Source organism: Prionailurus bengalensis, chromosome C1, assembly GCF_016509475.1.
Source record: "Prionailurus bengalensis isolate Pbe53 chromosome C1, Fcat_Pben_1.1_paternal_pri, whole genome shotgun sequence".
Classification (NCBI taxonomy): Eukaryota; Metazoa; Chordata; class Mammalia; order Carnivora; family Felidae; genus Prionailurus; species Prionailurus bengalensis.
In genome coordinates this window covers 886,457-910,800 of record NC_057345.1, presented here as the reverse complement: position 1 = coordinate 910,800, position 24,344 = coordinate 886,457, and the positions used below count along the sequence as shown (strand labels likewise).

The following is a 24,344-nucleotide window of genomic DNA, read 5'->3' as shown; positions in this document are numbered from 1 at the left end:
GAGGAGGAGGAAGAGGAGAAGGAAGAAGAGGAGGAGGAGGAGGATGAAGAGGAGGAAGAGGAGGAAGAGGAAGAGGAGGAGGAAGTGGAGGAGGAGAGGAAGAGGTGGAGGAGGAGGAGGAAGAGGAGGAGGTGGAGGAGGAGGAAGAGGAGGAAGCAGAAGAGGAGGAGGAAGAGGAGGAGGAGGTGGAGGCGGGGGAAGTGGAGGTGATAAGCCGGGTTGTGGTTTGGGCAGATGGACCAATCCCCTCCTTTGCCCTTGGACGCAGCCTTGGTCTTCTGGGAGCGGCTGCCCGGCACCCCCGTGCTGGAACACCTGGACCTCAATGGTCCACTGAGCCCTTTTGTGAGTGGCGTCCTCTAGCGTCCCGTCCCCAGGGCCTGGAGACACTGCAGACCCCTGGGCAGTTTGTGCAGGCTGGGGGCGGATGGTAGGACCACCCGATTCACAAAGTCTGATTCACACAGAGTCATCGTCATGCTCCCCTTGAGGTGGCTCGGGCTGGGGCCCACCGGGAGGGCACCGCGGGGCCAGCAGGGCAGTTGCCCGGCTGCCTCCTTGACCACAGCACGGCACGGGCCTGGCTGACCTTGTCCGTGGGAGCCGGCTTCCCGGGCCCCACAGCGACCGCAGAGCGGTCCGGTCCTCTCACTGCCGCTCCTGTTTCCTCCGAGTGTGAAGGCTCACCTAGCTTTGGTGCCATGGAAAACCCGGACACCCTTAGTAAGAGCTGCCTGTCAGATCTCCAGTGACGGACAACTCCCATCACCCTGCTTGCAACCGTGTCGCCCCATGTGCGTGGTGGGGACTGGGGACTCAGTGGCCCCCTTTTACCCATCGCCACATCCGAGAAGGCAGTGTCATGGCACCCTGGCCACGGGACCGAGACCAAGGGGGGAGGGGTGACTCCTCGAGCCTCTCTCCAGGACCCTGCATCTCTGCCCCTCCCACCAAGGCCCAAGGACGTGGCCACATGGCTCGCCTCTGGGACACAGCTCCAAGCCCCTCTGTCTCGAGCCCATGGAGCCCCCGGCTCCAGGACAGCTCTCCGGGCAGCCAGGGTGCGGCCACGGCCCAGCCGCAGCAACAGAGAACGCAGCCAGCAGCCAAACGCTTTGTTTTATTTCATGCTGGGACCAAAGGCCCGTGGACGCCCTTCTCCACCACTTTACCAAGAGAGTAGCACCGCCCACTGCCAGCCTCCTCCCGTGACCCGGTCCCAAGCCCACAGAGCAAGTGCCTAGAATCAGGATTGTTTTGTGAGTCAAATGCATAGCTTCCCAGAGGCCACGAGCCTGCCTGGCTCAGCCTTGGGTCAGGTGGACCCTGCCGCTAAGGGGGAGCTGGGCCGGGGGTCTGCAGGAGAGGTGCGTGGGAGAGCCCCGGGTGGTCTTCCAGGTGATGGTGGGGACAGCGCCTGGGGTACTTAGGGAGGCCGAGGCTTTCCTCTTGTTTCACGCGGCCTGTTGTCACGCCCCCTTCGAAACAGGCAGAGGGGGCAGATCCACCCGAGAGCCTTTCGCCCGGTGGCCGTGGGCTCCAGGATAGGTGAAGCAGCCTATTCAGGATAGGTACCTGCAGCCTCACATGGTGTAGGCTGCCCAGTAGACGACATTGACCGCCACGAAGGCAGCAGGGAACACTGCGCGGGCGTAGATGTCGATGGTGTCTGCGTCGATGGGCTTGAAAAGCCCACGGAGGCCTCCCTGGCCCCCCGAGCGGCGCCCGCCCCGCTTCTTGGCCTCCCCCGTCTCCATCTCCACACACCTGTAGGTGCCCATGAGGTTCCCAGGTGTGCGGCAGGGCCGGCGGGACACTGCCAACTCCTGGGTGACGCCAGCGGCCGACAGGGAGAAGAGCACAATGGCATTCTTCACGTCCATCTGCACAGGGGGACGGGGCAGGGCTGAGCCAAGGGCGGGCTCTGCTCCAGGACCCCCCACCCGGGCCACGGCTGAGTCCCTCAGCAAGTGTCGCTGTGAGCAGCAGCAGGCAGGGCCTGCTCTCCTGTGCCTGGGGGCTGCAAGCGAACCCCCCAGAGCAGTAGGCAGAGGGTCCTGAGTTGGTCCCAGGAAGAGTGGCCCCACCAGCACTGCCCCTCTGTGTCGATGGCGGGGGGTGTGTGTGAAGGGCATGGGGGGGGGGGGGGGGGGCTGTCCTTGGTGCTGAACACAAGAGCGCCCACAGGCTCAGCCTCACCTCTGTTCTCTGCTCTGTGGCCTTGACCTTGGCCTTTTGCTTCTTCCGGTAGTCAGCATTGAAGTGGGCAAAGGCATACTCCACCAAGGCAGCAAACACGAAGACGTAGCAGATCCAGAAGTACACGTCCAGCGCCTTGATGGCCGAGGCCCGCGGGAGGGAAGAGCGGGCACTCACCATCAGCGTGGTCATGGTCAGCACCGTGGTAATGCCTGCCGGGAATGGGTGGTGCCACTGCTGGGGCCCCTGCCACCTCCCTGCCCTCCCCACCCCTGCCCCAAGCCCAAGTGAAATTCAGACTCTCGTGACCAGGCCTGGCTGGCCACTGGCTTGGAACAAGGGGCTGGAAGGCAAAACATGGGCTCATGGGGAGCAGGGTTGGCGCCCTGCTTCTGGGCTCCCGCCCTTTCACCAGCTCCCTCGGAGGAAAGGTCAGGGCCCCGTACCTAGAGACACCCTGGCGGGCACCGCTGCCTGGCTGATCCAGAAGGAGACCCAGGACATGGCAACTAGGAGGATGGAGGGCATGTAGGACTGGATGATGTAGACGCCCCGATTCCTCCGGAGGTGGAAATGCAGGCTGAGCCGAGGGAACTGACCAGCTGCGGGAGAAACACTCCCTGCCGGGACCTGACCCACCACACACTGTGGCACCGGGGGTCTGGGGGTGCGGGTGGAGAGGAGGGCTTGGCAGGCACGGAGGGGGGCACCACTTCGAGCCTCAGACCCCTGCCTTTCCCACTTTCCCCACACAGCCTGATGGATCAGGAGTCTCCTGTGCCCTGGGCCTTGTCCTGGGAGAGAGGCAGGGCCACCCGGAGGCAGGAGAGGAGAAAGATCCCGGTGCTGCACTGGCCCAGGGCACTCTCCCGGAGTGTGGCCAGCTCTTCCAGCCCTCCCTGGAGCCCAGCCAAGCGAAAGGAAAGAGCCAGCTGGGCTGGCTGGCACCAATGAGCAGGCAGTAGGAGCTGGGAAGGGGCAGGAGGGGTCAGGACAAAGGCAGCCCCAGGTGAGCCCCACACCCTTCGTGCCCCCCCCCCCAAACCGCAAGCACTGAGAGCCTGCAGGAAGCAACCAAGGACCGAGGAACAAGGCAGAGAGAGCCTGACCCACATCCGCACCGTGGCGCCCTGAGTCCCTCGGTCGGGTGCAGCCTGTGCCCATCGGTGCTTTTCCAGGGGCATCCTCAGGGGGTCCTCAGAGCCAACTAACGGCTTGGTTAAAAGTGCTAGAAAACCGCGAGCCAGGCTCCCAAGAAGAGGCCGCGAGAAGCCGCGTTACCCGATTTGAAGTTCATGAGCTCCGTGGCAAAGTGGTAGCTGGTGATGGTGAACTGGGCCAGCTGCAGCTTGTTCAGCCCGTGGATCTGCTCCTGGTTCTCAGACCAGTAGTACACGATGTCCTCGGATGAGTAGCCATCTGCAGGAGAGCCCCAGGTGGTGTCCCCGGCACAGGGGGCAGGGGACAGCACAGGACACCCAGCCAGGGTGGAGAAGGCCTGTGGCCGTGCCCAACCTCCGGCAGGCAGACAGGACCAGGAGAGCTGGAGAAAGGGCAGGCCGCCATCTCTAGGTGACTCGCAGGGGCTGTCACGCTGGCTCGATGACACAAATACATGCCTTGTCTGGGCTGCACACCCGTCTGTGACCCGTGGGAAGAGGGTCGGGCCGCCCAGGCCTTCCAGCTCCCTCTCTGCCTTCTCTTCAGCCCAGGCTCCTCGCTCCACGGGTCCTATCCCAGACGCTTCCCTGTCCCCGAGCCAGGCCGGCTGCAAAGGTCCCTGGCGGCCCGAGTCCCCTCTCCCCCCGCAGCACAGTTGCTGAGCAGAGCCCCCTGCCCGGCCCCAGAGGGGCACTCACAGCTCTCCAGATGCAGCATGCACTCTTGCTCGTCCATGGGGTATTTGGCCAGGTCCATGTCGCAGGCCACCGTGGAGGTGATTCTGCCCAGACAACATGCTGGTGAGGCCTCCAGGAGCGAGGCCAGCTCCCGAAATCCTGAGGTCCTCCTGCCCCACCCCCCAGATTTTTTTAATCTCCTGGTTTTTAAAATGTTGGCCGCTAACTCTGTTTTTAAAAGACACAGGTCCGAAAACACATATTCATACATGCACATGTATGTTCGGGACAGCTCAACACACAATAGCCAAAAAAGTGGAAACGGTCCAGTGTCCACGGACGGATGAGTGGATACCATGTGGCGGAAGGTTACTCGGCCGTAAACAGAAATGACATCCCGGTAAACACCGTGACCCTCAAAAACACTGTGCTGGGTAAAGGACAGAAGGCAGACACAGAAGGTCACGCGCCGTATGATTCACTTTATCCGGAAGGTGAGGTCGGTGGGGCGGGTGGACGGATGGAGAGCGAGCACTAATGGGCGTGGGGTCTCCTTCCTGGGGAATGAGACCTTCTGGAGCCAGACGGGATGTTTGCACAACACTGAGAACGTGCTAAATGCCACTGAATCCTTCACGTTCAAATGGTGAATTGTATGTTATGTGAATTTCACCCCCACGTGAAAACCCAAAAGCCACCGTGTTGGCCACAGAGCTGCATCCGTGGGCTTCTTCCCGCGGCCACCTCTGCAGCTGCCGTTACCAGGCGGTATGGGGCGCCGCCAGAGGACGGACGACCCATCCGGGCTCCCGTCTGAGCATCTTGGGGGGGCCGGTCCAGGGCTCACCGGATGCTGTACAGGATCACCCCGTCAGGCTGCAGCCGGATAAGCTTGTTCTCCACGGTCACGTCGTGGAACCAGGCGGACTTGGCATTCACAATGAAGGTGTCCGGGAGCCACAGCTTGTCCACGAAACGGCTGTCCAGGCCCAGGGTCTCGTTGGTGTGGTTGTAGGCCAGCCTGCTGTCCCGCCAGCTCTGGTGCAGGAACACGGTCATGGTGTATTCCTGCAGTGGGAGGCGGGAAGGGCCACTGGCCGTCAGCCCCGCTCCTCTCGTGGGGGCCCACAGCCAGGGGTGGGTGGAGGCTGACCAGCACCTACCATGTTCACCTCTGAGATGTGGTCGATGCTGGCCACCTCGATGGCGAGGGCCACGTTCACAGGAGGCCCTGCAGGGAAGAGGCTGAAGCCAGGCTCCCCACCCAGTGCAAGCCCAGGCAGGCAGGACAGGGGTCAGCCAGGGTTTTGCAGGGAAGACCATGTTGGAGAGAGTCTGCCACGAGACCCTTCTGAGAAGACCCACCTTCCCAGCTGTCTCCTGGGGGCGGGGGGCTACCGTCGAGGTGTGACACATGCCCTGGGGACCACAGACGCACCCCTCGAGGGAGCCAGCCCAGGGCCGGCAGGGCTCACCCCCACAGCCGGACGCAGGAGACTCCCCCGTGCCCCCACTGGCCGCCCTCACCTCCAATGCCAGGCCGGAAGTTGCGAGCATAGCCCTCTATCAAGCCATCCAGGTTGGGAAGCCAGGATATCTCCAGATTGGAACCAACATAGTCCCCAATATCATTCATTGCTCTGGAAACGCAAGGCCCACTGGTCACAGGCAGGGTGCCAGGGACGGAGCCCAGCTCCCTTCCTCGGCACCTAAGCCAGGGGTGGGCGGGGGAGACCACGGCGAGAGCCCCTCCAGGCTGGACCTGGCCAGTCCCAGTGAATCCTGCCAGAAACGAGGAGCCCCAGGACTCTTCCACCTCACCCACCAGCCTCTGCTCAGCTTCCGCCGGCCCACCTAGCCTTGAGTGAGCCTTCCAGGTCACACAGAGTCCCCAGCCTCCCTCCACAACTGGTTCGAGGAGGGTGGCCAGCCCAGAGCCCCCGCCCCTGGGGACTCTGGATGAAGAGCCTTGGAGGACCCTGACAAGGCACATGGCCCCCCTTTCAGCCTCTGATGGCAAAGTGTCCTGTAGGAGGTGACCTGGGAGAAGAGCTGTGTGACCAGGAAGGTGAGAACAGAGAGGAGGAGGGGATGGGTGAGGTCCCACACCTGACCCAGGCCAAGGCTAAGGGCCCATGGGGACGCTGGAGCCGACCTCCTGCTCTCTGTGCCTTTCCAGGCAGGCCCAGCCCTGGCGGCAGTGATCCCCAGTTGTCATGTGCTCCTGAGGCTTAGCCTGACCCCAGAGTGGCTGGGGCCGTGCCAGTGGCTGCAGACTAGTCCAAATGACAGCCTGTGCTGGTCGTCTCTGGCAGGGCTGCAGGGGCGTTCCACACGTGGCATCTTGTGGCCTGTACACGCCAGACTGCCCAAAGCCCCCCAGCAGTCCACCCACCCACCCCTCCTTGTGCTTACCTGTCCTGGGGTGAACCGGGTCACCCAAAACTCATGTCCACCCAGAACCTCAGAATGGGACCTTATTTGGAAATTGGGCTATAATTAGTTAAGATGATACCACGCTTGATTGGGGTGGCCCTCAATCCAATGAGTGGTGTCCTTGTAAGAAGAGAAAGCAGACGCACAGGGAGAAGGACATGTGACAACAGAGGCAGCGACCAGAGACATGCAGCCACAAGCCAGGGGACACCAAGGGCTGGACAGAAGCGTGGAACGGATCCTCCCCCAGAACCCTCCGGAAGGAATCAACCCTGCCCTCGGACTTGATCTTGGGATTCTGGCCTCCAGAGCTGGGAAGGAATAAATGTCTATTAAGCCCCCTAGCCTGTGGTCACTTGTTACTGCAGGCCCCAGGAAGTCACACAGCCACCCCCTCCCGCCCACAGGGCAAGGCCCGTCCACAGTCAGGCAGGAAGTGAGGGGGGCATTCAGGAGGGCATTCAAGAATGACTCTCTTGTGTTATCTGTAATGACGCTGCACTCATGGGTGGGTTCTCAAACACCTGGAAGGCTGCCTGGGTTAGGGAAGCACCAGCAGCTGGGCACCCAGCCCCTCCTCTGTCCCACACGCTGGTCCTTGGAAGAAGGTCAAACTTGAACCAGGAGCTCCCTAGCTAAGGACACTCACAAACCCCTGACCTATCCCGTAGGACCACCTTAGGGCCTCTAGGCAACGTCCCGGTCTGGTCCAGGGTGGGGGTAGGGCCGGTGATTTGCTAACAAAGTATAAGGAGGAACTGAATGAAGTCTGGACCCAAGTAAAGCACAGTGAAAAGTGCAAATGGAGGTCACCCTAACGATCAGACGTAAAGGGACTCGAATTAGGTTTTATTTTTGGACTGGCCCAGCTGCCATCTTGCTGCAGCAGCTTGCCTGCCGGGAACAAGGCTGTCGGGAGACATACCATCCCTCTCCGGCCTCAGGGTGGTGGCACAGGCAGGCGCCCCTTCCCTCAGCTGGGTCCCGTGCCCACTCCCGGGCACAAGGCAAGGCCACAGGTGAGCCCCCGGCCACAAAGCTCGCCTTGAAGTGGCAGGATGCCAGTGGGTTTCCTAGACTTGGCCACCCCCAGGAGGCGTGAAGGGAACGGACTCCCTGCCCCGTGTCACTTCTCACCTAGCACAGGGGCTGTTCATTTTTCCAGCCGTGAAGAGATGTCGAGGGCCATCCAAGGAGGATGTACTAATGCTAGCCCGGGTGCTGGAGAGCCCTGCTTTCCTCGCACGGTTTAGGTGGGCAGGTGAAGGAGTGGACGGGGTACACACTCTATGTGGGGGGAGGTCGTGGTGCCTCTGATCAGCACCTTGGGGGAGAGGTTCTGCCTCATCTGGTCGCCTTGAAACCCAAGATGGCCTAGGGTGGGGGCTCCCGTTGTGCAGACAGAGAAACTCAGAGACACATGCTCAAACTCCTGGGGTGAAGTGGGCGCCGTGAAACACTGGCGGCGGCTGCTCGGGCGCCATCAGGCCTCCCTCCCTCGACTGGCCCCTTGAGTAAACAAGCCCACCCTTGTCACTTGTCCGTGCCCCTGGGGCCAGAGAGGAAAGGTGGGTGCAGCTGAGCAAGGCGGTGGGGCCCTCCTCCCTGCAAGGACCCTTCCAGCGTGCACACACAAGCCCACAGTCCCTGGCAACTCTGCTCTCGGAGCAGCACTCGCTGCGCTGGCCCCTCAGTTACCAAGGATAAGAGGAACAGCACGACAGTCGCACGGTGAGCTAGCAAAGCAGGAGCCACACACACAGCTTCTCCAGGGAGGTGGAGGTGCCAGCAATCCAGAGGGCCACCCACGAGGGTGTGCAGCCGGCAAGCTCGGGCCCCTGCCACATGAGTGGGTCTTCAGACTCAGGGAAGGCACAGCTTTGACCCAACCCACAAACGCTGCACAGCACATCTATTCTAACCCACCGAGACTTTCCTGCTGGGAAGCCCAGGATGTGACCTGAGCAGCGGCAGCCAGGACAGGCATCTCCTGTCCCCCTACCACTCCGGATGTGAGGACCTGGAGACCGAGGGAAAGGAGGGTGCTGACCTGCTTCTGGAGTGGAGGGTGAAGGGACAGGAAGCTGGCAGGGGAGGAGGCGCCAGATTGACAGCACTGCACTGTCTGAAGGTCGCCCGCCAAGGCCCAAGAAGCCCAGAGGCTCTCCTTCCGGCCGGGGCCACAGCCTTCCAGCCTTCCTGCACGGGCAGACGGGCACACCCGTTACCCCCACTTCCAAGCCAGATGTGGGACAGAGACCAGGATGTTTCAGTTTTTAGAAAGGCGATATAATGTACATATGGACTTGGGATGGGGGCGGGGGTGGTCTGGAGAATTTCCCAGCAGGAAAGTACAAACAGGTCCCAAAAGTAGGGTGAGTGAGCTTCACGTCAGAGCAGAACAGGCTTGGCCACCAAATGAGTTTTGGTGTCAAACTTGGGCTGAGGCTTTGAGGTTCAGAGCAGCTTGGACTCCAGAATCACAGCTACGTGGCTATGCTGGACCAACAGCTGATCCCAGGCCTCCAGCACATACATCCACGGCCACGCCTCAATGCTTTGCCCTTCCCCTTACCTTGAAGTGGGAAAAGGGAAAAGGGCCATGGAGGCGGATAAGAGAATGAAGTCTTCCGAGGACAGGGGCAGATCAACATTGCCTGTGACCTTCGGCACGATGACCACCCTATGGCCAGACTCAGACCTTCCTGGCTCTGCCCCCCACCCCACAAACAAGGACATTCTGACCACATCCCCCCACCTCCGTGTCACATGCTGCCTGAGTGCCTACAGCCCAAACACAGGCTGATGTTCAACCATTTCCAGTTTCTAAGGCCTTTGACAGCACTTGATTGCCCAGAAGTCCGGAATGCTGGGGGGCAGAGGGGTGTGCTGTATTTGCTCTGGTTGTCTGCAGCCCATGCACCTAGATGATTTTCAAAAAGGGCCCTCACAACTCCCAGGAAGGTGGCGGGCATATGGCCATGGGATGCCAGACTACCTGGAGCCCATTTCAAGTCCCCAGAGAACAGAGAAGACGCTGGGGACCCTACTGGTCCCTAGAAGCCAAAGGGAGGAAGCCACAATCTATGGGGACCCTCCTTCTTAGCCTTTTCCTTCCTTGGGGAGACAGAGCCCTCCTCCCCTCCCCCAGCAGTTAGAAATCCTGAGTCTTCTCTGTCCTCCACCCCCTCACCGCCCCCCACCCCCAGAGGCAGCTCGCTCCTTCCCACCTGCATGCTCCAGAGTTGAGTGGCTGCCATTTGAAATGGCCCCTGGAAGGAGACTCCACAGCGTCCTGGGCCCGAACTTTCTAGCGACCACACACAGCCCTCATGCCGTCCCCCCAGCCCTGCGGGCTGCAGCGGAAGCGTGTCTGTGCAGCTCGGCTCCCATGGGGAAGGGGAGCCTCCTCCTCCCCCGTGTCCGCGGGATGGTTCCTGTCTTCCTCCCTGCAGCTCGTGCCGCGCCGAGCGCTCAGCCCGCGCCTGGAGGGGCACCAGCAGCCAGGGACCGGCCAGGTGCCGCTGGGGCCGAGGACCCCACGCGAGCCCAGGCACCGGGGCGGGGGGGGGGGGCGGGAATTGGGAGCGGCTCCCACGTCCGCGCGCAGCTCGGCGGCGCCGGTTCAGCACCGGGACGGCGGACAGCACCCGGGGGCGGCCCCAAGGGCAGCGGTGAGTCCGGAGCTAGGGGCCCGCGGGGGACATGGGGTGGGGGTGGGGTGCTCGCGGGGAGAGGGGAGACGAAGACTGGAGTCGACGGGGGAGGTGAAGACGGGGGTAGACGGGGTGGGGGCGGGGAGGAAGACCGAGGGCGGCCCCGGGCGCCGCGCGGACCCGGCTCGCTCACCTGGCGCCGCGGTGCTGCTGCGCGCAGAGCATCAGGAGCGGGGGCAGCAGCCAGGCCAGCGCGTCCATGGCCTCGGCGCTCGGCGGGGACCGGGGGCGGCGCCGGGGTCCGGCCGGTCGCGGGCGCTCGCGAAGTTCTTCCCGGCGGCCGCGGCAGCGGCACAGGCGGGGCGGGGAGCGGGGAGGGCGCGCGGCGCGGGCGCGAGGGCGGACCGAGCGCGGAGCCCGGAGCCCGCCCCGCCCCGAACCGGGCCGCCCCGCCCGTCCGCCCCCACCTGCCGCCGCGCCCCCGCCGCACTTGGGAGCCGCGCCGATTCCTCCCCGCGCCTGGGCCACGCAGCCCTGCCCCGCCTCGGGCTCCCGCCCGTCCTGGCCGCGCCCCCCTCCCTGGCGGGCCGCGCTCCGGGCCCGGGGAGGGGGGGTCCCGCACTCCCCGTCGCACCACCGCTGCCAGGGAGGCGACCCAGGCCCACGACCCGCTTGGTCGCAGCCTCCCGCTGCCTGGCCAGGCGCCTGCAGACAGACGGGCGCGGTGAACCTCGTCCCGGGGCTGTTCGTGGGGGTCACAGGTCCCGGAGACTTGGCGGGTGCGGGGAGGGGGCTAGCGTTCCTGCGCCTTACCGGCTACTGGGAGAGACCCCCCGCCCTCCAACCCGCAGCTCCTTCCAAGCCCCTCACACTCGCGGCAGAGCCAGAGCCCGAGCGACCACTGCCCCCCTGGGTGGGCCTGATGGGGAGGGAAGTGGGGGGGTGGGGGGCAGTGCAGCTGCTCCTCTGGCTGAGGTCCTGGTCACAGGATGCAGCGACTTCTCTGTCCCGCCTGGTCAGGCTCCGTCACACCTGTGCCCGCCTCTGGAAGGGCACTGCAGATGGCTGGGCTGTAAGGAAGGTGACATCTGCCCTCTGCGGCCCGCGAAGCGCTGAGGAAGTCAAGGCCCTAAGCATTCTCTATTTGAATTCTTTCCAACAGAAGTTGTGCGCAATTCCCCTCAAAAGACATCACAAACTTTAATCTCTGTTGGGTCTCATTTATTCACTTCTGGACTCCATATCAGCTGACAACAGAAAGTGAATTCCCATGAAAACACCAAGAACGGGCAAACTTGTCCCGGAGGGCATTAAGTCTGCTCCCATGACTGCAGACGCTGGCCAGAAAGGGGCAGGGAGAAAGGGCTTTGTTGCTGGGAATTTCCAGCACAGCCTTGAGTGCCAAGTGTCCAAGGATGGGGCTGGTTCCCAGCTTTCTATCCTGAAGCCAGGAACGGGCCCTAAGAGAGCCAGTCAGGTCTCAGCGTGAACGCCTCCCTGCAGGGCTGTGCCAGCCCTCTTTGGGCTCTCTCTCTGTATGGAAGCATTGATCCCAGAATGACCACACGCTGCACATACGTGCGTGTGCTCTGGACAAGTCTTGGGGCCTCCTGGCCTCATTCCCGGGTGTCCTTCTGCACACGTTTTGGGAGAGTAAGGAGTTCAACCCTCACAAAGTGTCCAGAGGACGACCTGGCACAGAGCACGGGCTGTGAGCACCCACTGGCACTGTTATGACTCCCTCACCGGAACAGGGATCTTATCTGCTTGTTTCCTCACAGAGCCCCTCATGTCTAAGCCTCTGGTACATAACAAGTGCTTAATAAATGTAGGCAAGGACACAGGCTCAGAGTCTCCAAAAGCCAGCAAAATGAGCCTGGTCAGCAGCACCTTTGCTGCTCGGGGTTTCTGCCTTTCAGTCCCAAGTTTTGATCTCTGTGCTGGTCAGGCAGCCAGGCGGGGCTCACCCACACACCCCTTTCTGCATTTGAGAAGGTCCAGGGGCTGACAGCCTCTGAGAAATAGTGTTAACCTTGAATCACTTGATTCAATTAGTTCAAGGTGAACCAGACTCTATCGCTATTTTCTTCACTTGCCTCTATTACCTGAGGCATAAAATTAACCTTAAACCTTCCACTGCAAAGCTGTACTGGACGGGTATTCTAGCCATAGCTCTGGCTGTTTTCTCACCAAATGGCCTCATCTTCCTCAAGCCCTGGAGGCAAGCATGTTTCAAAGCCGTGAATAGAGAAAGAGGGAAGGAAGTGGCGGGCACACACCCGACCTGCCACCTGCCGTATGGTGCACCTCCCGCAGATCTCTCTAGAAGCAGCTCTGTCCGGAGTAACCAGGATATTTAGTGGCCTTCAGTCGAAACGCTTAATTTCTTCCCCAGAGTCTGCAAGCTTCATTCTAGTTCTCCATTGCCCCTGATTGGTCTGTTTGGATCTGAAGAATGGGGATTTTCATTACTCCTGCTTCAAGTTTTTTGAAAATTAGCTTCTGGCCACTTCTGGATGTAACCGGGTAGTGCCCCCCCCCCCCTTTTTCATTCTCAGCCCCATTCAGACAAGCTCCAGCTGCCCCAGAACAGAGAGCCAATGCAGGGCAGCCCCACCAAAGGTCAGGAAACAGGCCCTTGGTTCTGCGTTGGCCAGCCACCGGCCTGGCTGAGGCGAGCCCCAGACTACAGCATCATCCACACCTGTGAAATGGAAACAGCCTACTTCTCCCCTCCCTTGGAGGATTCAGGAAATGCTCCCCGAGTCATAGGTCTGGGTCAGGCCACCTCCCTTCTCTGGAAAATATGTAGGTTACTCCCTGTGTTAATTCCATGCCTGTTATGGGGGGGGGGGAGAACCCACCCTCCAAGTACGACTCTGATGAAACTCAAAATCCGTAAGAAGAGGTCTCCCCCAGTGGAAGGCTCTCTGTTTCAGATGAGGTCTCTGCTGTTTCCCCAGACGCCCCGACAGCCCCAGCCCCTTTCTTGGTACCACCAAGAGCACAGAACAGGAGGCCTGGTGCCAGACCACGGGAATGAAGATAAAAAAGAACTCAAATTTCAAACCTAACGCGTTTGATCCCTGCACATCTACTCAACTTCTCCATGGCCTCCCTTCGACATGGTGACCTCTCCGTCAGGCAGGACCCATGCAGAGCCCTCTGGTCTCAAGCTCAGGGCAGTGACGTCTGTCTCTTTCTCCTGTTTAGTGCAGGGAGGCGTCATGCTCTCCCCATATGGCACTGAGCAGGACAATCATGCATTCGGCCCTGGAAGGTATGGAAACCGTCTCCTTAGTTAGTCCCCGGGAGTCACGGGCAACACTTCCCCGGGACAGAGCACACCAATGCCCTAGGCTGCATCTAGAAAAGCCACAAAAGTGTGGTCTGCTGGTCTATTTGGTTCTTGAAATCATCGGCCTGCAGCTTTTTTGTATTATTTACCCTTTGGGTAATCACTTTGCCGGGTGCTCACAGATAAAGGGAAGGGACGGCACTAAGTCTACAGCTTGGGCGGAGAGCTGGCCTGAACCCATCCTGGCAGCAGGATGGGCCCCGGGAGGTAGAGGTGAGTCATAGGGATCCGGGAGGGGAAACAGCACTAGCTAAATTTAAAATCCCTGCCTGATATATTTGTGAGGTTGCTTTATTATTTTCCTGGGGAAAAATGCACCAAATAGAGAAATGGCAGGGACACAGAAGAATTTTCTCGAGCTCAGGATGTAATTATTAACGCTATGATTTTCAGATGAAATCTATTCATTTGAGAAGCTGAGGAAACTTGGCAGAAAAGATCAAAAGCAAACTACTTGCAGTCGCCTGAGGTCGTCTGTCTGCTTAGACAGAGGACGGGCCCACAGGAAACAGGGCTTAGCTGGGATGCTGCTCTCAGTAATCAAGGCCCTGAGAACCAATGCACAATCGAACTTGGCCACTCAGAATGTTTTCTACACGAGTTAAATAGACACGCAAGTACAATTGGTCACGTTTAGGGGCACCTGGGTGGCTCAGTAGGTTAAGCATCTAACTTCAGCTCAGGTCACGATCTCACGGTTTGTGGGTTCGAGCCCTGCCTCAGGCTCCGTGCTGACAGTGCAGAGCCTGCTTGGGATTTCCTTTCTCCCTCCCCCTCTGCCCACTCATGCTTTCTCTCTGTCAAAATAAATAAACTTAAAAAAAACCTGGTCATATTTAATGTGGCGAAGTCAGAATTCTATTCTTCTATTTTGTATTTTTTAAAGCAGTGATTCGGGAATGCCTACGTGGCTCAGTCAGTAAAATGTCTGACTCCTGATTTCGGCTCAGGTCATGATCTCACGGTTTGTGGGATCGAGCCCCGAATTGGGCTCTGCACTGACAGCATGGAGCCTGCTTGGGATTCTGTCTCTCTCCCTCCCTCTCAGCCCCTCCCCCCGCTCACTCTCTCTCAAAAAAACAAAGTAGTGATTTGAATTCTTTCACGTGGCAGCAAACATTAAACACAAATTAGCATTCCTAACAACAAAGGCGGTCAGTCCAGTGGGGAAAACATTCCACTTGGGATAGAGCCACACGGAATCAACCACACAGAAACTCTCGGGGAGCCGCTGGGGAGAAGGGGGTCCCGCTGGCAGCGGGGGTGAGGCTGCCCCCCCGAACTCTGTGACAGGAAGACACTGTGCTTCCCTCACCTCTCACTGGTCCTCCGTGCTGGTCCTCTGGACAGGACGCTAGAAAAATAAAAACAGTAATCTTTTTTATACTTAATATTCAATGACCTTCATCAAACTTCCTCAAGAAAACCCCACACACAGATCAATGTTCATTTAGCCAATATTAGTAGGATTATCCAGCCTGCTGCATGCCAAGTATTCGTCTAGATGTTGGGTGCGAAGAAGATATAAAAGGTCCCGATCCCCACTGAGCTCCCCTTCTAGAGGGTGGAACACGGACCATTAGTAAACGAACAAACCGTTGTGAAGGATGAAATGCCTGCTGTGAAGGGGGACAGTTAGGGCAGCCAGGAAAGACCTTGTGGTGAGGTAACATTTTAGCTGAAACTTGAATTATATCCTATCCCTCCTGGAGCAAAAGCCAGCCACATCGAGGCCCAGGTAGGTGCTCTAGGTAGAGAATAGAAAATGCAAAGGTCCTGGGGTGCCTGGCTGGCTCAGTCGGTGGATGTGCAACTCTTGGTCTCTGGGTTGTGTGTTTGAGCCCCACATTGAGTGTAGAGATTAAAGTTTTTTTTTTAATTAAAAAAGAAAGAAAGAAAGAAAGAAAGAAAATGCAAAGGTCCTGAGGCTGGAATGAGCCAGCAAGTTCAAAAAGAGACAAAGTCAGGCCAGTGCGGGCTGTCACAGAAGACGTGAGGGAGGGGAGGCAAGTAAGGCGGGGGTGGGGGGGGGGGGCTCCAGGTCAGGTCAGGCATGGCCTGTGGGGTTGTGGCCTGGATCTAGGTTCTGTTTCATTTTATTTCATTTTCCATCAGTTTTGTTGACATACAATTTACATATAATAAAACGCACCAACTTTAAGTATACAATTTTATGGGTTTTGAGCTGTGCGTAGGATTGCATAGCCACCATCTCGATCAAGACATTACACCTTTCCACCAGCTTAAAATGTTCCCTCCTGCCCCTTTGCGGTCAATCTCCCCCCAGCCCCGGTCCCAAGTGACCACTAGCGTCTGCTTTCTGTCACTCTAGTTTTGTTTTTCTAAAGTATAATATAAATGGCACCCCACAGCATGAGGTCGATGGTGGCAGTCGCCTAAGCGATCCATGCCTCCTGATACTCGGCAACCCCTTCCCTGGCATGGGACCCGCATCCACGGACTTGTTTCAGTGATAGGTCAACAGTGACGAAACATCACTCCCACGATCAGCTTGTAAAAAAGCTGTGACTTGGGTCTAGCTGGCACTCTATTTGCTCACTTTGACGAAGCCAGCAGCCATGTTCAGAGCCGATATGGCAAGAGGCTCAGCGGGCCGGGAACGGGGGACTGTCAGCCCCTGGTCCAACAGAGCTGACAAACCTCTAGATGACTGTGGCCCTGGCCAATATCTTAGTCACAGCTTTGTGAGAGACAGAGCTGGGACCCCGACCTACAAAAGCTGGGTGCTAACTGTGCTGTTTTATCCACCCTGTCCCTGGCCGTTTGTTACACGGCATGAATTCCTAGCACAGTAGTAACAAAGTAGACTTCTTTCACTTAGTACAATGTTTGAGATTCACCCACATAGTAGTGTGGACTGGATGTTTATTTTTTTATTGCTGAGGAGTGTTCCTTTGTACGAATATACCCCAGTTTGCCTCCGCCCACCTGCTGATGGACATTCGGGCTGTACCCAGTTTTCACCCATTTGGGGTACAGCTGCTTTGAATGCTCAAGTGCAAGTCTTTGTGTGGTCACACATTCTCATTTTCTTGGAATAAATACCTACTTCTAGGATTGTGGGATCTTAAGGGGAATGTATGTTTATGAGAAACTACCAATCTATATTGGTGTGGCTGTACCATTTTGTATTCCCACCAGCGAGGGATAAGATTTTCAGATCCTCTGCTTCCCTATCCACATGTGCTTAGGAGTCTTTAATTTTGGCCATTTTTGTAACTATGTAGAGACATCTCATCGTGGGTTTAATGTGCATTTTCTTAATGACTGTTGACACTGAGCATCTCTTCATGTAATTCTTCAAATCTTTTGTCAAGATTTAAAAATGAGATCGTTGGTCTTCTTATTGACTTGTAAGAGTTCTTTGTATATTGTAGATACAAGTGCTTTGTTGGATGTATGTTTTGCAAATACTTCCTCCCAGTCTGAGCTTATCTATTCATTTTTCCTCCCTTTTTCTCTTTCTCTTTCTTTCTTTCTTTCTTTCTTTCTTTCTTTCTTTCTTTCTTTCTTTTGACAGAGAAAGAGTGCATGCACACATGCAAGCAAGCAGGGTGGGGAGGGGCAGAGACAGAGAATCTCAAGCACGCTCCACATTCAATGCAGAGCTCGACACAGGGCTCAATCTCACGACCCTGGGATCATGACTTGAGCCAAAATCAAGAGTCAGATGCCCACGTGACTGAGCCACCCAGGTGCCCCATTGTCTATTCATTTTTTGCAACTATTCTTTCAAGAGGTAAAGGTTGGGTATGTATGTATGTATGTATGTATGTATGTATGTATTTTGAGACAGAGAGAGCACGAGCAGAGAGGGAGAGACAGTATCCCAAGCAGGCCCTGCACTGTCTGCAGAGTGCAACTCACAAACCTTGACCTGAGCCGCAATCAAGAGCTGGACATTTAACCGACTGAGCCACCAAGGCACCACAAAGTTTTTAATCTTGATGAAATCCATTTTGTCAATTTTCCCTTATAGCTCATGCTCCACCTGGGTCCGCCTTTTCTAAGTGGCCTGGGAGCTTTCTCCAGGCAAGAAGTTGGGATCCCCAAAGGGCTCACCTAACTTGCTCCCATCTCTCAGGGATCATTGTCCTTAATTCCCTGGTGTCCAAAAACCTGACAGCTGATGTCACTTTGTATATACATATTTTGTTCAGTTCCTTAGTTGTTTCAGGCAGGAAGGTAAATCTGTCTCTGTTACGCCATCTCAGTCAAAAGCAGAAGCTTGCCGTCATTTAAAAACATTTTTTTTAAGTAACAGCTTTATTGCCGTATAATTCACATGCCATAAACTTGCTTTCACTTTTCGAAGCTGTTCTGAGTACAGAAGTTTCAATGGTCAGTGGTTTTTATTTGTTTTTCTTCTTTTCTCTCAGTGTCTTCGAGTTGTTGTCCCATTGTCCCTGGATGGTGTGGTTGCTCTCACTCAAAAAGATTATTGACGTCACTTTGTTGCTCTGTATGCAATGCATTTTTTCTCTGAGCGTTCTAAAGAGTTTTTCTTTAATTCTCATTTTCATCAGTTTGATTATGATGTGCCCTGGTGCGATTTTCCTATATTTATTCTGCTTGAGGTTTGTTGAGCTTCTTGGATCTGTGGGCTTATTGTTTTCATCAAGTTTGGAAGATTTTCAGCCACTTTGGCAGCAAGTTTCCTATCCCCTGGGGTCCTTGCCAGGGTATTAAATCCATATCCTGAGAGAATGCCTTACGTCAACAAACTCTCCCTTTTATAGTCGCATGTTTGGCCCCCTGATCAAGCACCCTCAAAATCCATTCCATGGCTCATTCTCGCAGCTCCTTTGGCAGATAGCCCCTGTTAGCCTTAAAAATAAAACTTCCAGTTACCTTACCAGCAAAAGATAGGTTTATCGGGGAATAAAAGAGAATTGCCACGTGGGCAAGCAAACTACAGCAAAACCACTGGTGAGTCCAAAGAGCAAAGGGCAGGCGGACTCTTTTAAAGAGCAAAGAGGGGGAACGTAAGTTGGGCCCGCGGTTATAGGCAAAAAGTCCAGGGGAGCAAACTAGGAGTTTGAAGTGAAGTGTCTTCTCATTGGCTGGGCTGTGAGAGTCTCCCATTGGCTGGGCTTGTTAGTCTCTCATTGGCTGGACTTGGCGATCGTCTCTCATTGGCTGAGCTGTTGCTGGGGTGATAAGTAAAGCCTTTCTTCCTGCAGGTGAAGTAGCCTCAAGAAACATCCACCCGCAGGGTCCCTCTCTTCTTGGGTGAGCAGTTGATGAGGAGTGGTAGGGCCTGAGAGCGCCCCCTGCATAACCTCCCAGCTACATTTTAGCGATTTTTTTCTGCTACTAATTTTCACACCCCTTTCTCTCTTATCAGGCCCAGCACTTATTTAATGAGGCTATGCTACAACTTTTCCCCAGTTGTCCGGCTGGCAACCAGGAGGGGGTGGGGGTGCAGATACTGAAAGGGACCTTGTTGTCTTGTTTTCGAAGCCTCTACAGAATCTTCCCATAAGGGAACGCTAGCTCTTCCTAGTTAGGGGTGAGCAACCGTTGCAGGCTCTAAAGTTCCTGAAAAGTCTGAGGAGCCAAAACCTTTAGGGGCATCCACCCAGATACACTCATCGGATGTGTCAAGGTTTTCCCAACCAGGACCCTGACCTTGGCATTGCAAAGCTACCTTGACTGAGATTCAAGGCAGCTCTGTTTTTAATTTTTTGAGGAAACTTCATGCTGTTTTCCATAGTGCTTGCATCGATTTACATGTCCACCAAAGTGCACAAGGATTCTGTTTTCTCTACGTCCTCGCCAACTCTTGTTAATTCTTGTCTGTTTGATAGTAGCCATTCTAACAGGTGTGAGGTGATATCTCAGTGTGGTTTTGATTTGCATTGCCCCAATGATTAGTGATGTTGAGCATCTTTCAATGTACCTGTTGGACATCTGTATGTCTTTGTTTTCCTTGGGACAATGTCTATTCAAATACTCTGCCCATTTTTTTTTAATCGTCAAATGGTTAACATACAGTGTAGTTTTGGCTTCAGGAGTAGATTCCCATAATTCATCACTTACAGACAACACCCAGTGGTCATTCCAACAAGTGCTCTCCTCAATGCCCATCACCCATTTTTCCCACCCTCCCAACCTCCCACCCACATCAACTCTCAGTGTCTCTGTATTTAAGAATCTCTTATGGTTTCCCTCCCTCTCTGTTTGTATCTTATTTTTCCTTCCATTCCCCTACGATCATCTGTTAAGTTTCTCAAAATCCACATATGAGTGAAATCATCTATCTGTCTTTTCTGACTGACTTATTTCACTTAGCATAATACACTCCAGTTCCATCCACGTTGTTGCAAATGTACTCTGCCCATTTCTTAGTTGGATTGTTTGGATTTTTTGCTATTGAGTTGTGCGAGTTCTTTATATATTTTGGACATTAATGCTTTACCAGATACATGATGTGCCAATATTGTCTCCCATTCCATAGGCTGCTTTTTATTTTGTGGATGGCTTCCTTTGCTGTGCAGACGGTGTTTAGTTTGATATAGTCCCGCTTGTTCATTTTTGCTTTTGTCACCTTTGCATTTCGTGCCAATACACTTACTTTCAGTTATTTGTTAACTGTCTCCAACTTCTCAGATCCCTGGACGGGGTGCCAGTGCCAGTCAGCATCAGCGAGATCATCGTGCTTGCATGTCTCTGTCACCCTCCCAAACAGACATCCTTCTCAGTCACTGTACTAAGAGTCACTCTTCTCCCAATTTATTCCTGGTGAAAATGTTGCCAGTGGGCTGCCTCCTTGCTCAAGGCGTCCACACACTATGCAGGATGAGCTGCTCACTACCAGCTGGGCAGCGAGTGATCTAGTTACAAATCCCCACCTCACCATCTACTTTCTCAGACCATTGCTGCTACCAACTCTGTTAATTTGGGTCCTCTAGTAAGCATACCGTGAGATGGCATTCAGAATGCAAGAGATTCATTGGGGGCTCATGGCTATGAAAGATCAGGAGTGGGGGTGGGGAGTGAAATTGGGCCGAGGAAGTCAGCAGACTGCCATACTGATCTGAAGCCTGTGAATGGAAAATGGGAAGAAGTCGGATCGGGCAGAGAGAATCTAACTCTAATGCAAATCTAACGAAGTTTGGGCCAACCCAAAGGAAGGGGTTGGAGGAACTTTGGAGCAGAGATTGTCCATTAGAGGAGTCCTGGGTTGATGGGTATGGTCCACCTAGAGCCCCCGCCATGCTCCATCTCTGACCAGAGACAACCCAGAAAGAGAGTGAACTCAGCGTACTCAACCTGGCGGGCAGCCAGCTGCACTCCTAGCAGTTGAATGAAAATTCTCTCTGGAAGGGAGATCAGAGTGGAGCCTCCTCCATGGCTGGCTGCTACCACAGAATAGTCACTTAGTATCCTAGCATCTGTCAAAGATGATCAATGAAGATTTTATTTTTTTAATGCGCTCATGGATATTAACACATTTGCCATGCTTCAATCTGTTATATTTACTTTTCTTTTTGATACTCAAATTGTCCTTACTTTGGCTAGTGGGAGCGCCTCCGGCTAGCGAATCCTCTGATGCAATGCTAGTCTCACTGATAATTTCCTTGCTTTCTGTTGATAAGAGGCTCCAGGACCATCTTGTGTGTGTGTGTGTGTGTGTGTGTGTGTGTGTGTGTTGATGTTTATTTATTTATTATGAGGGAAAGACAGTGCCTGTGCAAGTGGGGGAGGGGCAGTCTGGAATCCCAAAGCAGGCTCTGCACTGTGTGCACAGAGCCCAACACAGGGCTCAAACCCACAAACCGGGAGATCATGACCCGAGCCGAAATCAAGAGTCAGATGCTTAACCAACGGAGCCCCCCAGGCACCCCCATCATGTGTGCTTTCTGCCTCAAATCTGAAATCAGTCATCTTCCTATGAAGCTATGGTTTGTTTTGGTGGGAAATGGCATGCAGGGACAACAATCTGGGTGCTAAGAGTGCTCGCTTGTCCTGAATTGGTTTGTTTTTAGACCAGTGCAGCCCGGGAGAACAATGAGGACTTTTTATATCTGCCCTAATATAGCAGCTACTAGCCACACGGGGCTATTGAACGCTTGAAACCAAGAAATGGAATTCTTAATGTTATTTAATTGAAATGTTTTTCTTACAGTAAAGTATACATGACATAAATGTTACCTTTTTAACCACTTTTAAGTGTACAGGTCACAACATTGTGCACATTCACATTATTTGCAAGCATCACCACCGCCCATGGCCAAAACCCTTCCATTTTCCCAAACTGAAACTCTGCCCCATTAAACACTAACTCCCCATTTCACACCCACCCCCGCCTCCTAGCAACCACTGCTTTACTTCCTGTCTCTACGAATTTGACTACTCCATGTACCTCATAGAAGTGAAATCAAACAATATTTCTTCTTTTGTGTCTGGCTTTTTTCACTCAGCATAATGTCTTCAAAGTTTACCCATGTTGTATGTGTCAGAATTTCCTTTCTTCTTATGGCTAAATAGTCTATTGTATCTATATATACATATCACATTTTGTTTTTCCATTCTTCCACTGATGGACATTTGGGTCGTTTCCACCTTTTGGCTATTATGAATAACACTGCTATGAACATTGGTGTAAAGATGTCTGTTCAAGAATTTAATTTTAATTAATTTTTAAACATTTTTAAATTTATTCATTTTTGAGAGACAGACTGTGAGTGGGGGAGGGGCAGAGAGAGACACACACACACACACACACACAGAATCTGAAACAGGCTCCAGGCTCTGAGCTGTCAGCACAGAGCCTGACACAGGGATCAAACTCACCAACCGTGAGATCATGACCTGAGCCAAAGTCGGACGCTTAAACGACTGAGCCACCCAGGCTCCCCTTTTTAATTTAATTTTCAATTTAAATAGCCACATGTGTCCAGTGGCTACCATATTGGACAGTTCTAGACCTCTCCAGTGGATAGAGCTAAGAAATACATTTTTAAAAGATATTAAGTCATACTAATATTTCCCATTGAAATCCAAGATTACAGGTTTTTAACTTATTTTCCATCTCTTCTCTCAAGCTAAAAGCATTGATATTTAAAAGCATCTAATATTTAAAAAAAATTTTTTTTAACGTTTATTCAATTTTGAGAGGTAGAGACAGAGCATGAGCAGGGAAGGGGGAGAGAGAGGGAGACACAGAATCCAAAACAGGCTCCAGGCTCTGAGCTGTCAGCACAGAGCCTGACGTGGGGCTTGAACTCACAAACTGCGAGATCCTGACCTGAGCCAAAGTTGGAGGCTCAACCTACTGAGCCACCCAGGTGCCCTTATTGGCTCCTAATATTAACCACACTACTTAATTGCTCTATCCCACTTTACACAATTCCAAAATAGCAACGGCAATATTATTACCAAGACCAGGATTAATGCAAACAGTTTGAGATTTCTTTGCAGCTCTTTTTGCCGTTATTACTTATACAAAGTGTTGGGTTTTAATGTCACTTGAACTATTTTCTGTGTGGTTAAGCCCCCAACCTGACATACCGTTCGGATCATTTGTTTCATTTTGCTTCCAATTTTTAGGAATTGATTTACTTTTGGCTTTGTCATTACACAGTTCCAAAGCCAAAGGGACAAGCGCATGTGGAGAAATCTAGTTTCTGCACACACCTCACCTTCCTGACCCTGGTGGGTCACCGTTTGCACGTTACCTCTCAAGATAGGAAAATAGCCATGTACATTCTTACTGCTTCTACCCCTCCTTAGCAAAATACCATACACGCCGTTCTGCAACTTTATTATTATCTTTCTTAACAATACGTTCTGAAGGCCACTCTGGGACAGAACCTGGGAGCAGTCTTTCACAGCTGCTCCAGGGCGCGGCTGCACACCTTTCCCGACACCCTCTTCCCGCAGCTCCTACTGGTGAACACTGGAGTGTTTCCAGTCTTTTGCTCTCCTTTCCTTCTACAGTAGAAAGTGTATTGATGGTTAATGTGGAAAGGCCCAGAAAGGCAAAGCTGGGGAGAAAGAAGCCCCACCATGTCGCCATGTGCGTGGGTGGGGAAGAGAAGTAGAATTTCTGGTAAAGGGGCTACCACCGGGGGCTGATACGGTGACCTCGGTCTCCCCGAGGTCCCTCACTCTGAGCAGGGAGAAGCCCTGGCCAACACCAGCGGGCGATGAGGGCGCAGGAGCGTGCTGCCACCGGCTGGCTCCCACCGTTCCCACCTTTGCTGCGCTTTTTGCGAGGCTTGGTGGCCCTGATGGATCGTCTTCCCTGCACAAACTTAAAGGACTTCCTGGACCTCACTGTGGCACCAGGAGGCAGGGGTCAAAGCCAGCACGCGGCTAGCGGGGCCAGCCACCTTGCAAGTCACATGCAAGTCTCTGCAGAGGTGCACCCACGCCCTCGGGTGGCCGGACGCCCCCTGCGTGGCCTGGCGGGAGGTGCCCTTCGTCACACACACCCCCGCGCCAGGAAGGTCGCCTGACAGGAAAGGCGGGCAGGAGTTACGGTATAACGGCGACCCCGGGCCTCGGGGGACGGGGGAAGGGGGGGAGCGAGGCGAGGCTCGATTCCGCTCCAGCGCAGCCTGCACGTTGTGCCCGCTCACCCCCCGCCCCTTGCGCAAAGCAGGGGAAATGCAGATTTTACGTGAACACACCTAGTTTTCAGGGTTGACAGCCCGTCCGAACTTAGGTCGCCTTGGGCCAAACCCGGAGCGCCGACCCGGTGCCGGGTCCGGTCCTCCCAGCGGCGCCGTCCTCTCCGAGCCCCTCCGCACGCGGCCTGCATCCCGGGCGCACTGCGCTTGCGCGGGGCGCGCCGGACAGAACCATCGCGAGAACGGGGGTTGCGTG

The 24,344-nt window shown here is 54.9% G+C and overlaps 1 protein-coding gene and 1 long non-coding RNA gene across 3 annotated transcripts; both read right to left on the bottom strand.

Moving 5' to 3' along the window:
- Positions 1 to 1,100: 1,100 nt before the first annotated feature.
- Positions 1,101 to 10,497, bottom strand: GABRD (gamma-aminobutyric acid type A receptor subunit delta). 2 transcript variants are annotated; one of them, XM_043573568.1, is made up of 9 exons: positions 10,323 to 10,497; positions 5,565 to 5,677; positions 5,201 to 5,268; positions 4,885 to 5,105; positions 4,059 to 4,141; positions 3,481 to 3,618; positions 2,646 to 2,801; positions 2,200 to 2,411; positions 1,101 to 1,883 (listed from the first exon to the last, which is right to left on the bottom strand). In XM_043573568.1, exons 1-9 carry the CDS (start codon positions 10,388 to 10,390, stop codon positions 1,584 to 1,586), a joined length of 1,359 nt encoding a protein of 452 aa, XP_043429503.1. In that variant the 5' UTR covers positions 10,391 to 10,497; the 3' UTR covers positions 1,101 to 1,583. The 2 variants fall into 2 exon arrangements, with proteins under 2 accessions (XP_043429503.1, XP_043429502.1); XM_043573567.1 differs by lacking the exon at positions 10,323 to 10,497 and having other exon boundaries at positions 5,565 to 7,536.
- Positions 10,498 to 14,572: 4,075 nt separating this feature from the next.
- On the bottom strand, positions 14,573 to 24,330 carry LOC122479811. Its single transcript, XR_006296441.1, has 2 exons — positions 24,149 to 24,330; positions 14,573 to 14,841 (listed from the first exon to the last, which is right to left on the bottom strand). It is a non-coding gene; the product is annotated as an uncharacterized LOC122479811 (long non-coding RNA).
- Positions 24,331 to 24,344: the final 14 nt, after the last annotated feature.

Coding starts and splice junctions, on each gene's coding strand:
- GABRD (XM_043573567.1), bottom strand. CDS start 6,030: ATGTGCCTTGTCAGGGTCCTCCAAGGCTCTTCATCCAGAGTCCCCAGG. Junction 5,106..5,200: donor ACATCTCAGAGGTGAACATG/GTAGGTGCTGGT, acceptor CTCCCACTGCAG/GAATACACCATGACCGTGTT. Junction 4,142..4,884: donor GTGATCCTGTACAGCATCCG/GTGAGCCCTGGA, acceptor TTGTCTGGGCAG/AATCACCTCCACGGTGGCCT.